At 33.3% G+C, this 15,935-nt stretch overlaps 1 protein-coding gene across 1 annotated transcript in view; it reads left to right on the top strand.

Annotated features, from left to right (window-relative positions):
• LOC124365906 (cyclin-dependent kinase 7-like) overlaps positions 1-15,935 on the top strand; it is a 38,795-nt gene that overhangs the window by 10,923 nt on the left and 11,937 nt on the right. Inside the window, 2 exon segments of the mRNA XM_046822026.1 lie at positions 5,757-5,929; positions 14,862-14,989. Of these exon segments, the coding sequence (XP_046677982.1) occupies positions 5,757-5,929; positions 14,862-14,989 (301 nt within the window).

Here is a 15,935-nt window from a genome sequence, read left to right as displayed (position 1 = left end):
ACAAAATTTTTTGTTTTTATTATGATGACCCTAAATAGTCTCGAACTCATAAGATATAAGTAGATACTGGTGGAAATTGAAACTGCACCTTTTTAGAAATATTCAGGTTTATTAAATTAATTCAAATGTCAATTATTAACCTTGTATTCCATCAAGCAATGTTTTGCACAAATAGTTTAAAATTACTACTTCCTTAGGCAAGGCACTTTCGATTTAACATGGGCTCACTGTCCTCTAAATACGTATGTATAAAATATAAAAATAAAATAATAATCTTGAATAAATTTGTATGAAATAAAATAAATAGGCTTCTTCTCAAAACTAATAAAATAAAATTATAAAACTTCTTTAAAATAAAATTCTCAAACAAAACTAAACATTTCTCAACAGGAATTTTTCACAAGTTTCCTACAGGATATGGTGCAGCACCTGCAGCTCTTAATTTTAACTAGAATCCCTATAATTTCAATTAAATTTTACGTTCGATTTTAAATAAATTACTCCTTTTACAATTTATTATATATATATATATATATTAGTTCACTCTCAACAGAATTTGATCGTTAATTTCAAATTTCAAATCCAATTTCAAATTTAATTCACTTCTTAAATTTTCAAATTTCAAATTTAGAAAAATTTAATAATTCAGTCAAAAGTACTTAGCTCTTTAGTCGTGAAGGTCTTGGAGTTTGGTATTAAAATAATCTATACCAACGGATCCTACGCCCGACACTACTTTTAAACTCGCACTAAGGACTTTACTCTATCGCTTCTCAACTCGGAAAGGAAGCAGAGCGTGTTTTCTTGGCCTGCACCGACTACGCTCCTGTTCCTGCAGGCCTGTTTGAATCACTCTCAACGCAGGTTCGCCGCCTAACAAAAGATTGAGTCCACTGTAGAACTATTGTTTAGCATTCACTGCCATCAAGTCAGGTCTAGACCAGATTCCAAGCGCGTTGTGCCTGCCGCTGGATTACAATATAAATTTACTTTTTTATTCCCTATCCATTTACAATTCTAAAATAAAATTTTATTTTATTAAATTTTTATTTTTATTTAAAGTATACCATGTAATTGGTATAATAATGCTACCATTAGATTTACAGTACAAAATACCACATCTATAGAGAAATGCAAATAAATATGTAATTAAAAAAAATTCTAAATTATGTTTAGTATTAAATTCAAACTTAATAAAATATATTTAAAAAATAACAGCAATAAATAACAATTCAAAAATAAATAGTTAAAAAGAAGAACATTGGATCATTAAAATGTAAGGTCACTTAACCCATAGCGAATCGTGAAAACGGCGCGCGCGCGGGCCTTAGAGTACGAATTAATCCGTATTACAACGCAGCACCCGCAGTGTTTGCATGCCTACCTGCCTGCTTAGCGCGCTCGCTAATTATACATGTTTTGTTTGTTTATGTTGTTATTTATGTTATATAAACATTATGCAGATCATATTAGACAAGTATATTATACTAAAAAAAATGTAAAAATACAGGTACGTAACATTTTTACTTACGTTTTTTGCGTGTTGTAGCTGCTTGATGTAGGACGGATCAAATGTTTTACACAATAAAAAAATGTTCTAATAAAACTTTCACTTCAAGAAACAACTAATCTAATATTTACACTGTATTGAGACTGTCTTTTGTCTTAGTAGTGGATTTTGGTGTGATAGTCACGGAAACAATCTTTTTCCAGGTGCAATGGCACGTCTCACCGTCTCCATCCTCAATAACACTATCGATATCACTTCCACTTTCTAATAATAGTCTATCTAATTAAGATGATCGTAAATTGTCACCCATTTTATTTACGTACACGCACACGAGGCAAAGGAAAATCGAACGCCACGACTGTACGCCTCAGACAAACAATTTGTCGCAAATAATAACGTTATTGACCGATAACAAGGGGAGTATTTGTGGACGAGTACCAGAGATAAGATAGGAAGCCAGTCCAGGAAAACAGACTATAAATATCTCCAAGGCTTATAACAGCGATAAGCGTTCAAAACAAATGAGTCATCCGCGTGAGGGTCACGTCATTGTGCTTTTGGTCCACGCCTCGCTCCGCGTCACCCTCACGTCGTTGATTTGCAATGGGTTAAATCATGTAAAAACATTTCTTCCACCGAATAGAAAGTCCTGCTTCAGCCATTTCATAAGAACATTTCTGAAATCCCTTCAAGTAATGGTAACTGCATCTGGTGGTAGTAGTTTAAAAAGTTTTACACTGATGTTCATGTAGCTGTTACGAGTTTTACTTAATCTAAAGTATTGGAGTTCTATTAAATTCCAAGATCTAGTACTATGGTTATGAACATAACTTCTGAAATTATACAAATTGAGATTTTTTCCAAGGATAATTAGGCATTGCAAAATAAATATAAATGGAAGGGTAAGAATACCTAGATTAACAAAAACAGGCATACAAGAATCGCTTTCATTAATGCCTGTAATGACTCGCAATGCCTTTCTTTGAGTCTTAAAAACTAATTTTGCACCAACAGAGTTGCCCCACAAAAGAGTGCCATAAATAAGGTAAGCATTGAAAAAGCAAAGTAAGCATTAATAAGTAGATTTTGGCTTGTACAGGACTTCAATTTCTTCAATAGAAAGTAACCCTTTATAGGCGAGAACAAAGAGAGTTTATGTGAACCCACCAATTCCGTTTAGAATCTAGGTTTATGTCAAGCAGTTTTATAGATTTACTGTCCACATTTGAGCTTAAACTAAAGACAATCTCCTCAGTTTTTTTTCCATAATTCACTCTTAATTTATTAGCATCAAACCAGAGGAATGATCTTTCATGTAATTAATTATCACTTTAGCATGTTATCTTTGTTTGATGACAATAATGTGGTGTTATCGGCTTAAAGAACACTTTTAGTTGATACAAAATTAGGCAAATCATTAATAAAGATAATAAATAAGAAAGGACCCAGAACAGAGCCCTGGGGAACACCACTTCTCAATCATTGAAGATCCGACCTCTGATCACCAACCTTTACAAACTCATAACAATCACACAAGTAAGAGGTGAGAAGAGATGGCTCATGCCCCTCTATACCATAATACTTTAATTTATCAATTAGCTCACTGTGTGGTACTAAATCAAAAGCCTTACTTCAATTTAACAGGGTTGCAACTTCCTCCTTATTTTCATAACTTTATACAGGGCGTATCTCTCTTTTTAAAAACTGGAACAGTAATTGTAACTTTCAAGCATTGTGGGAAGATGCCTAAAGTAAACATCCAATTGGTTAAGTGTGATAAAGGAAAGGAGATATCTATTATAATATTTTTAATCAAAAAATTTGACATACAAAAACCATTTTCAGCTTTAGAGTTTTTAAATTCTTTTACAGTCTTACAAACATCAACATTACTAATCTCCTGTCATTTGAAAGGTAAAACAGGACTTTTGATAGAAGATGAGCTTAAAATATCTAAGAAACTAAATACAATTTGACCTATACAAGTTACTGAAACTATTAATAATATTTACAAAGAAATTATTAAACTTATTTGCTATTATGAGTTTACTAGCATTTACACTTATCTGCTACACGGCCTGTTACAGAATTTATATAATCTTCCCTGCCACTCTACATTGATTATTAGATTCATATATAAATTATCATTTGTAGCTTTTTTTCCAAATCTATGTGCATTCTATACAGTTTCTTAAGTCTATTATGTGCTAGGAGAAGTTTAGGGTTTGCTTTAACTTTATCATTAACATCAAAAGTAGCCTAATCTTACTAAGTTAGGGTGTGTACCAGTTTTGTTTTATAGCTGATCCAGAGCTTTTAACACTACCGTTTTTAAAACCTTATTTTGTATAGGACAGGATTCATAACAATTTTTAGATTAAATTTGCATTTGTAACAGACCAACGTTACAAAATATGGTTGTTCTACACAGACCGAGAATAATTGGTGTGAGACTAACCACAGACCAAGGATAAAATATTGTTGAATTGAGCTATAATTCAACAAAATAACCTAAAATGTACGTCTGTGCTGTTCTTATTTGATATATTGTTGATTTGCGCAATTTTTACGGCGGCACATATGTGGGTCGCTCGGTCTATAGCATCAAAATCTTAACATAGACCAAGCGTCCCATATATGAGCCACTATTTATTTGCTCAGTTACTGTTTAGGGTAAGTTTCAATCAAACATGCATATCTTATTATGAGAGTATTTTATTTCATGGTACAAAAGCTCAAACAACAGAGTCATTTCATTTAATGTATTATTATACATATCTTACTCGGCTATAGGCCTACAAGAATTTTAATTTTAGAAATTAAAAAAGTAGAATATCAGAAAAAAAATAGAAATAAAGTTTATTTTATTTCATGGTACCAAAACACAAATGGGATTCTTTTTACTCTAGAAGACACAATACACGACTGTTAACCCATATCTTATAACTATCTTACAAAATAAGTGGACATTTATATAAGTTATTAAATTTACACAAATATTCAGAATGTACCACGTTACATTATATTTAAGTGCTCACACATTCATATTCTAATTATTGTGCCACTGGTTATAACAAGTTGGCATGCATAGGCCAAACGGTTTGTTATTTGAGTCTCTGCAGACGGAGCAGGTATAAAATGTTTGCTTCCTCTTTTGGTGTCTCTCTCTGCAAACATGGCATCTCAGACGCTTTTACAGCTTCACGGGAGTATGGGCAAACTGTGAAGAGTGGCTGGAGCTAGGATTCCTTGGCATGGGCTTTATCTGAATGTAATTTTTTATTACGATGTACCTGAACTTCAGGTAGGTTGTTTTGGTGGCAAGCCTTGAGAAAATGTAGACACCGTTCGACAGGGAGACGTCTAGCAGGTGGAAAAAATTTAACAAAACTTAACCTCAACCCTAGTCCAGAAGAAAGAAGCCCATGGTGTGAGGTTTACAACAAGAACAGTGTAGGCTGCAATGAACAAGTTTATCAACTGTGCGGGGCGTAATTTTTAAGATATCCAGAGACCAAGCGTCCCACATGTGAGCCAGACATCCCCATAGACCAATACAAAAGTATCAAGCCTCTAAAATAGACCAGTGAATTTTCAAGGCAATAATAGTGGCATGCAAACATCGGCGCAGATATGGGACGTCAGTCTATTTGAGGTGCCCCGAGCGGCGCATATTTGGGACGCCGGTGCACGGGTAGAAACCGTGCGGCTCATATTTGAGCCGGCTGGTCTATGGGTATACGACTTTTCTTCACATGGTGGTAGCGAACGTGTTAAAGCCTTCATCAACATTACAAGCCAATGAGAAAACAAATTACTCCAGTTAATCCTACTTAACCTATGTTTTAACTTATTGACACAGAAGTTGTTTATCAATCTGTAAGTAATAGTTCTAGGTATGCAGGTTACATTTCCATTATGAGAAATTCCTTCATTGTCCGATGTTAGGTAATTGATTTTGAGAAGTTCCAAATGGTCCGCGAGGTGAGGCTGAGTCATTTCACACACAACAGTAGTAGGTTGGAAGTTGGAGATAAAATTCTCCAGACACGAATGCAACCAGAGTTCAGATTTTAGGCAGAAACAGTCGTAGGATTCAGGGTATTTACAAAATCTATGATATGCTAATTATTACTTCTGGGGTTGTTATTTTAATCTTAATATACAATAGTAACATAACTGATTCAGTAGATACTCTAACAACTGTATGTTGCATCCAATGTGTTCCACCTTTAGTTATGTGCAGACGTGTTCGGCCACCGATCCAACATCTCGCTGGTGTTCGACTTCATGGATACAGATTTGGAGGTTATTGTCAAGGACTCGTCCATTGTCCTCACCCCCGCCAACATCAAAGCCTACATGATAATGACACTGGAGGGCCTGGAATACCTGCACATCAACTGGATCTTACACAGGGTAAGAATTGTGGCACACAATGTGTTTAAGATTTTGGAACAAAATGTTGCAGTTCATGTTGTAAGACATATGTAATTATTAGTAAAATAAAATTCATAGAATCAATGTACAGATAGTTGCTGGAAAGGAAGTCTTGTATTACAATTCGAGACAAACATCCTCCGGATGTAAGTGGATACGCACATCCGCCCAGACATCGATGGTGAACAAACAGGAAATGCTTGTTCAAGCAGCGGAAATGCTTATTTATAAAAAACCGTGCGACAATGTAAGGGACAGCCATGCTGATATGAAAAATTGTTACTCACCAATTATGATGGAGAGATTTGGCAGAGGCGTGGTCAATGAGCTGGCGGGAGAACAACATCAAAACTGAAGAACAAGGAGGAAGTCGAGGATGGGAATTCGAAAACTGAAGTTCGGGAGTGCTAGTGTTGGTGTTCGTGTGCGGAAAAATATCTCTAGGCGTAATAAGTGTGAAGTGGAATAAAATGTAAGTAATTTTAAGAACTTAGTATATTTTAGGGTTCATTAATCATTTTCAATTCCATATCTATTTAAATGTTCACAATTTCGAAAATGTAAATTCATGTAAATGTTTAGCTATTTAAAAGAAAGTTTCTCACGTTAGTCCATGAACTCATAATTATTGCAACACTACAAAATTACTAGTAAATGTTATAATGAATTAAATTTAAAATAAATTGTAATGAGTAATTTAACATTAAATATGTCTTCAAAGTATTAAGGTATTAAAATTTGTGCTTAATATATCGGTTGACCCAATCAATTGTTAATTAAAATTTTTAATCAATTTAATGAGATGTCACAAATAAAATATGTGTTAGTTCATGAGAGGGTATTGTACTGCCAATCTAACATATTATTAAATCCTCTCACAGCAACCCTTGCTCAAAATATGTCACAACCTTAATCTTAAACTAAACCAAACTTAAAAACCTTACAATGTTAACATATTTTTATTATTTTTGTAAGTTTAAATCATTAATAAGGAAAGATTTCTTATATTATATTATTATAATAGAAAATAAATGTCTCCATAGGATTAAGACGATTGCTATTTTCACATATAGCCAGGCAGCATTAAAGGTGTTGAATTCTTTTGTGTTCAACTCCAATCTTGTCTGGGATTATTATCAAGTCATTTCTTCCTTTTAAAGAATCAACAATGTAACTGTTTGTTGGGTTCCTGGTCATGAGGAGGTCTCTACGATCAAAAGAGCTGATGTCCAGCGTCCAGCATGGTGAGGCCTCAACTGTACCGTTATGTCTAGGTCTGAATCCTTTGGGGCTGTCTCAAAGTGGGTTCATGTTGAACTTGAGAGAAGGTGGAGACTCCATCTGGGCCTGAGGATGAACTGAATGCTACAGTCACCTTCCCCCGGGGTGGCATCTGACCTTCTCTTCTTAGTAGATCAGTGTCTTCTTTAACCATGGTCACCTGAGGAAGCATCTTTACAGAGTCAGAATTCTCCGGGAGGATCCGCTCTGTAGAATGTGTGAAAGGCAGGATGAAACTACTGAACACCTGCTCTTTTTCTGTCCTGCAACAGCAAGGGAGCACTTTGCCATGTTTGGTAGTTTGGTCAAAGGTGGTGAACCATATATTTTCAGGGATTGGAGCTGGTTGTTGGATTGTAAGGCACCCACTGTTAACTTGAACCCAGAGCACTTTCTCTGTGCAAATCTGCTGGACTTGTTGTAACTGCTGATTTACAGTTATATTGGTGAGGACTATTTCGATGTTGTCTGCGTGGCTGTTAAGTAGGGGATTGCGTTGTATTCTGTTGATTGTATATTCATAGAAAATCCAACTTTGGAGCTGATACCAGAAGATTAAAGAGCAAGCTGGGTAAATGAAAATCAACTAGGCCGGGCCATTTTTTCGAATTCAGATCTGCCAAAACAGCACAAAGCAAATTTGCCATTCTTATTGCTCATAGAATTTCTAAAATGAAGTCAGTAATAATTACAAATCAATTATTGATTTGTTTGTAGCTTGAATTGTAATGGTCTCACAAATCAACTGTTGTTTGATCTTGTCTGGACAGAAGGTGTTCATGACTTGCTGAACTTGCTGAAGTGAGATCACTTAAAGCCATTTGAGAAAGCATCTAAATAGCTTCATTACATAGTTGTTTCATGTGACTGCAGAAATGAAACTCCCCGGGGGAAGGCGACTGTAGGACCATTCAGTTCATCCTCAAACCCGGATAGAATCTCCACCTTCTCTCATGTTCAATGGACAGAGCACATAGAAGGCTTGAAAAGGAAACTTCAGATACATAATTTTGCATTTTGACAGTTGAATGAGATGCCGCGTACATTCAGCTGTCGATCCTTTTTGGTATGACGCTGGGGGTGGAGCTTTCAAATCAATCTTTCAGTCTTATCAATATTGTTCCGAAACTATATTAAATTTTAGTTTTAAAAAGCCTCTTTACTACCCAACTGACACTATACACCAAAACTAAAATCTTTACTATGGCAGCTTCATATTAAGAATCTCCTTACGCACTTCTAAAACTCCTCAAAATTATAGGTTAGTACAGATCTTTTATTTATAGGTTAAGCTTAGTATTTGTTGCATACATCGATAAGTTATATTTAAGATTTATTATCTATAATTGTTATTCATTCTCTTATATATTTCGTTGATTATTTTAGAACTGTTTTGTTATGCGTTGTTATTATTGTTGTTTATTTATTTAGTTTAATGGTTGTTGAATATTTTCCAATTTTTGCACACATTTTTATGTATTATTATTTTATTTGTACCGTTGCCTTGCTTCGTAGTTTATTTTTGTTCTATATATATAACAGACCTAGGCCTACTTTCATGTTAGTTATATATGTTTTTAGAAATAGGCTAGATTATGTTATTATCAATAGGTTATAGTGTATACATTTTTTATTCATTAGAAATGTGGGGCAAAGTAAGTTATTGCATGTATATATTTTTTGTTTTTTGTTGTTGTTGAAGCATCATAAATAACTCAAATTTAGACAACTTTTAAGGATGATAGGGTGGTTACAGGTAGATATGATGGTTTTTAGTGAGTGGTTTTACATTAATTGATAACGGCACTTCTGGAAAGGAGAATCTCACTGTAATGTATGTAAATATTAGGTCTTTAAGGAAGCATTGGGATAGTCTTCAAGTTGAGTTGAAATTTAACTTGGGTATAAAAATGTTTGATGTTTTAATATTATCTGAAATTTTTTGTAATGAATCAGAAATAAATTTGTTCAGTTTAGATTTACCTGGATTATAAATTGATTTACAAATTAAGACATAATAAAGTGGGTGGAGGGTTAATGGTTTTTTACAATTCAAAAAAATTACAATACACACCAAATAAATATTCACCACAAACTCTTATGAATTCTTAACACTGGAATTAGAATTTATAAGTACACAATCCGCAGATAAATTTTGCATCCACACTATTTACAGACCACCAACTTCCAGTACAGGTATACTCCATCAATACAACACTGAATGAACTTGAAACAGTATTAACCAGATTAAAATCATATAGCAATTTAATATTTATAGGTGATATACCAACATAGACATAAATGATAATATGTATGGCACACTGCAGTATGAGACTGTTTGTCAACCTTGGGACTACAGAGAGGCATATTCTGTAACACTCGAGAAGAAGTGAGAGCGGGTAATTTAACAGCAACATGTCTGGATCATATATATAATATATATATATATATATATGAGAAGCAACGCAAACCTAATTCAAACTGGAATCATCTTGTCAAAAATGTTAGACCATTATCCAATCACATTGAAATTAGAATGGGAAAGATGTGAAGAAAGAGTTGAAAAAGCATATTTACAAGTACAATGAAGCCCTAGTTAAATCTAAATTAAACAAAATTAATTGGAATGAGCTGATCGGAGCAGATACAATTGTGAACATAAATCATAGCTTTGAAGTATTGACAAACAAATTTAATTCTGTTTATAATGATTGTTTAATTAAGAAGGAGGTCAACCTAAAAATCACTAGACCTAAAAGAATGAAAACCTGGATGAATAATCATTTAATTAAAATGACACAAGAGAGAGATAGGCTATTTAAGTTGTGGAAAGGTGACCCGACTAATCTGAGAAATAGGAATATATATAGATATTTTAGAAATAAAGTTAATAATGCTATTAAAAATCAAAAAAATCGTTACTATAACCGACAATTTGAAAATGTTAAATGGGATACCACAAAATTATGGTCCAATGTGAATGAACTGCTTGGAAAGAAAAAAAAAGAAAAAATGTAAGATGAAGTCATAATGGATGCTATGAGCAAGACAAGGAACAAAATATGATATAGTGAATGGTTTTGCTGACTACTTTTTAAATGGAGTTGTAAACCTAACACATACATGCCCCTATAGCCAAATAGCGAGATAAGCCATAGAGATCATGATGTAAATGGATATCTTTATATACCCGTTGCCAGTTATAGAACCATAAGGGATATAATAGATACTATAAAAAATCGACAAGTCCCCAGGTAGTGACAAAATTAGAGCTAAAGATGTTGTATATGTTTCTGGAAAAATTGCACATGTGATAGCTAGAATGATAAATACCTCATTACAAAATGGAGTATTCCCTGATAGCCTAAACATTTCTGTAATAAGGCCAATATATAAGAGTAAAGATAAGAAACAATTTAGTAATTAATAGACCTATAGCTATATTGCCAACCATCGAAAAAATATTTGAAAGGTATGTCTCGAATTATCTGAATAAATATTTGAAAGAAAACAACATATTGAACCCCAACCAGTATGGGTTCCAAAAAAATAAATCAACTGAACACGCTTTAAAATCATTTGCAAACAAAGTAAATGGTTTTTATGAATAGTAGAAGCCATGCACTCGCCTTATTCATCGATTTAAGTAAGGCATTTGATACAATTGAACACAAAGAACTGTTAAAATCACTTGAAGGAATAGGTATAAGAGGAATATTTTTAAGTTGGTTTGAATCATATTTAAGAAACAGAAAATTTACTGTGAAAGTTGAAAATGAATATAGTGATTTAAAAACCATAACATTAGGAGTGCCTCAAGGTAGTTTACTTGGACCAATAATATTTTTTGACTTATTTAAATGGTTTATTTGAGCTGATAACAGATTGCACAATTTTAGCCTATGCTGATGATATAGTAATTATAAGTGGACATAGACAATTAGGCAGTGCAACTGAGAAACTAAATAGAGATTTTTTAAAATTTTAACTAAATGGGCACATGATAAAAAAACTTATTATAAACGGACAGAAGACAGCCATGATGCATTTTTTGCCCCCAGAACATGTCAGCCAGCCAATGAAGAAATTATTGTTAAGTTACATGGTTGTGACTGTCTACATAAATCTAATATTAACATTAATTGTGACTGTGATAATATAAGGCTATGGATAAATTCAAATACTTGGGACTGACTCTAGACAGGAAAAATGATATTTAATGAACACATTTATGATCTTTCATAAAGGTTGAATCCTTGTGTTGCTGCTATATGTACGTTGAGTGATAAAGTTAACTAATAATAAAGGTAAAGATGGTTGCATATCAATCGCTGGTGGAATCCAACATTAGATATGGTATTGGTATTTGGGGTGCAGCTGCTACATCCCATTTAAACATTATAAAGAATTTGCAAAATAGGTGTTTGATAAGACTATTTGGAAACAATGTAATGGTTAAAACTTTAATGAATCCCAAACAGTTATATATATACAGAAATATTATGGATAATTTTAATAAAAAATGAACACAAAATAAAAAGAACAAGGATTTTCAACACACGACTCTCCACAAAATATTCTATACCGAGAATGGCCACAAAGTTTGGTGAGAGGTTACCCGAGTTTTATATTCCATATTATTTTAACTTACTTCCAGATGAAATTGAAAGCTTGAGAAACTTCTGGGTTTTTAGAGAGGCAGTGCAGAGATGGATTACTACGACACACATTGAGCTGACTACTTAGCATGAACTACATCTAAACTACATCTAGCTACACTAACATCTAAACACACACACATGCACAGACAAATGAAGTGAATGAGTGGGTAAATTTTCGTTACTTCTGTGATCAAACCAGATTTTGTTAAAAACTAGGATGTATATAATGTTAAATATTTATTGTTATTGTTGTTGTTTGATGGTTCATGTTATTTATTGATATTTTTGTTATTGTTGTTGAATGTTTAGAGATTTGTTGCTTATATTTAACTATTTATAGAATGTTATTTGTTGATGGGCAATATTTTATATATTTTGTTTATATATCCAGTTATATAATTTATTATCTATTTATACTCTGAATATGTATGTATTATCCCCTTAATGCTATATAAAATGCCAATATTTAAAAATCTGGAGTTATAGAAGCACCACAGCCCACACAAAGAGCAATATAACATTTTCTTGAAAAAGCATGAACTATAAACTGATCAAAACAAATAATTAATGAAACTGTAATTTTGTATCTTGCTTTTTTTTAGGTTTCATTATGGACCTCACCGATAAGTCATGTTTGACTTGGTTGGGCCATGATTATGTAAAATTATGTGTTACAAAATAAAAATAAAAATAAAAAAAATGTATGAAAACTACAGAATCTTTTTTAAAATTCTTATTCATCTAATACAGTTATTCACACAATGTTGGGATTCAAATCCTTTTAGCATACAAATCATTCTGAACTACTAACTCTAACTACATTTCTCACGTTTTATTATTATCGCAATTTTTGTTCAATTAATGTATGCAATAAATACATTGTTTCAAACCCCATGACAAACATCTCAAGAACCATGTTAAGAACATATTAGCAAACCAATTGCTGAGACAGACTCACTGATTGCACCCAACAGTGGTTGGATCTGTCTACTGACCTCTCCTCCATCTTTCCTTACCATCCCTCACCCCTGTCTAGGCCGGCATGATGAACCCTGTACAGCTTTTTGTGTCTGTCGTTTTTTCCTTCTAATTAATTATATTCCATTAATCCCACCCACAAATTAACTTAACTAAACCTAATCTGTTCTGATATCCACCTGTTCTAAATTGTAACTACGTGTTATAAAAATTTTCGCAATAGTATGTATCAGCGTGGGCCGACGCACAGACCATTCTGCCAATGACGGTGCATTCCTGAAAACATGTCCTTTTTTTCAAACAGAAAAAAATGCATTGTGATTAATTCATTCTCTTTAGTTTAATTGTTTGCAGTAATGATCATACATAATTTCTAGTATAACAATTTTGATAATAGAATTTTGTTTCTTTTTCTGTTTGTAATTGTATTTAAATATTGCCAATGAAGTGAATAATTCATTCATACAGTCAAACCTCAATATAAAGAACCTCAGGATTACTAAAAATTCGTTATATCGAGGTTGTGAGAATGCTTTATTCGTTATGTAGAGGTGAAATTTGCATTGATTCTTATGGAGACTTCTAGGGGATTAAAAAAATGTGTTATATCAAGGAATTTGTTATATTGAGGTTTGACTGTACTATCATAATGTTTCAAAATAATCTTTAATTAAATAAATCTTTATTTGTCGTTCAAATTCTTGCAATCATTGACAATGTCATATTGCAGCCTAGGGCATGGTCAAAATAAAACAATTTTATCAAAATAATTTAAACTTAAACTAACATTAAAAAAAGAAAAAAAACAGTGCTGTAGTAACATAAATTAGTCAGTGAAGGTTAATTTAAATAAACTAGGCCTAGATATATAAATTAAACAGTAAATAAACAATTGTCAAAATTTACATATAAAAATTATTATATACGAGGGTAATTCGGAAAGTGAGGTCCGATTCGCGTTAACCAGACAAACAGTAAGCGAGCAGGGAAATGCGCCCTGACTACCGGTATGCATTGCGCGCAGAACGACGCCATTTGCAGTGAAATCGTTGTAGTCTGCTGTTGTCTGTGCCTTTTTAAAATGTTTAAAACTATTGAACGTCCCGCCGACTATGAAATACGGTCTGTGATACGGTTTTTGACAGCAAGGAACGTTTCAGCAGCGGATATTCATCGATAGATAAGTGAAGTGTACTGTCCAAATGCAATGAGTGACAGCAAAGTGCGGAAGTGGGTGAGAGGTTTTAAAGATGGACGGGAAAATGTCCATGACGAACCACGATCTGGTCGCCGTCAGTGATCACCGAAGATTTGGTGAAAGCCATCGATGAAAAAATTCGTGAATATCGGCGATTCACTGCTTCTTCATTAGCAATAGAATTTCCAAACGTGAGCACGTTGTTTAAAATTGTTTCTGAAATTTTGGATTTTCGCAAATTGTGCTCACGCTGGGTTCCCAGGCTGCTTACTGAGGAACACAAAAAAAGAATAATGGGTATTGTTCTTGAATTTTTGATCCAATATCATCAGAAAGGGGATAACCTTTTAGACCACATTGTGACGGGTGACGAGACATGGGTTTCTCACATAACCCCAGAAACGAAACGCCAGTCAATGGAGTGGCGTCACTCGACGTCACTGGTTAAAGTGGTTAACAAGACTGGTTATTTTCGCAGGCGGCCGACTTCTATGATACCGGCATTCAAAAACTTGTAGATCGTTATGACAAGTGTTTACACAAAAGTGGAAATTATGTAGAAAAATAGTGATTGATGTCAGGAATCAAATAAAACAAGTTTTTTGAAAAAATATGGTGTGGTTTTTTTTTTAATAAAAAAACGGACCTTACTTTCCGAATTGCCCTCGTATCTAAAATGTAATGTTTTTTAATTCTAAAAACTCATAGCATATAAAACTACGTGCTAGTCATGAGATGTAAAAACTTTTGTTAGCAATATAAACATTTTAATGATGAACACTTTCTCTTGCAGGATTTAAAGCCTAATAATCTTCTAGTCAATTCAAAAGGAGTGTTGAAAATCGGGGATTTTGGTCTGGCAAAATTTTTTGGTTCGCCTACCAGAATATACACTCATCAAGTGGTAACAAGATGGTACAGGTGAGTGTCTTTGACTTTGGATAAGTCTGTAATAATCTAAATTTAAGGTATGTATTTAAGCAAAACTTGCATACTTAATGTATTAATCCTGTATTGACAGTCATGGAATTGACCTCAGATTGTGCTAAGTATAGTATTTGTGGCATTTTAAAAGATAAACTGCAACGTACTGTATCTTTAAATATTCTTCAAAAAAGAAAACTAATCAGCTGCAATAATTTTGTTTTTTTATTTATTTCTGCAAGTTTGTCAAAATAAGAGCAGTTTACAAATGAAAGGAAAATTCAATCTATGTTTTGTACTTTTGAACTCATTGGTATTCCTTATTGTAGATATTTTATTGTTTCTGACTTTACTGTCGGCTCCATAAATCAGCTAATAAAGATTTCTTGCAGTTCCTGAGGTGTGTCGTTCATTTTTCTGTGGTATATTACTGTGTTGGGGGTTTTATTTATTCTGGTAATACGATATGCTAAATCTAATGCACTTACCAATGGCATGAATTTGATGGTCTATCATTGCTTTGAAAAAGCCACTTTATAAGGTAAAAATTTACCTTGCCCATCAGTTTTATACGCTGATGATACTACACTTTTGAGCTGGAATAAAAGTTTGGATATACTGCTTGAGGACGAAACACAAGCCATAGAAACTGCATTAGAATGGTTTGAAGCAAACAACCTTGTTGTAAATAGTAACAAAACAGAAAAAATTATTTTTTCCTTGACTCACTATATTTATAAAGATGTAAAGCCTGTAAAACTGTTGGGACTTCACCTAGATAGTAGATTGAGCTGGGACCAACACATTCAAGAGTTATGCAAAAAATTATCTAGAGTCACATTTCTTTTACGTAAGCTTTTGAATTCTGTGACAACGAATATGCTAATTACTACCTATTATGCCTTTTTCCATTCTCATCTTAGATATGGCATTACACTATGGG

Source organism: Homalodisca vitripennis, chromosome 7, assembly GCF_021130785.1.
Source record: "Homalodisca vitripennis isolate AUS2020 chromosome 7, UT_GWSS_2.1, whole genome shotgun sequence".
Classification (NCBI taxonomy): Eukaryota; Metazoa; Arthropoda; class Insecta; order Hemiptera; family Cicadellidae; genus Homalodisca; species Homalodisca vitripennis.
The sequence above is the reverse complement of the archived record's forward strand: the minus strand, read 5'-3'. Positions and strand labels throughout refer to the sequence as shown.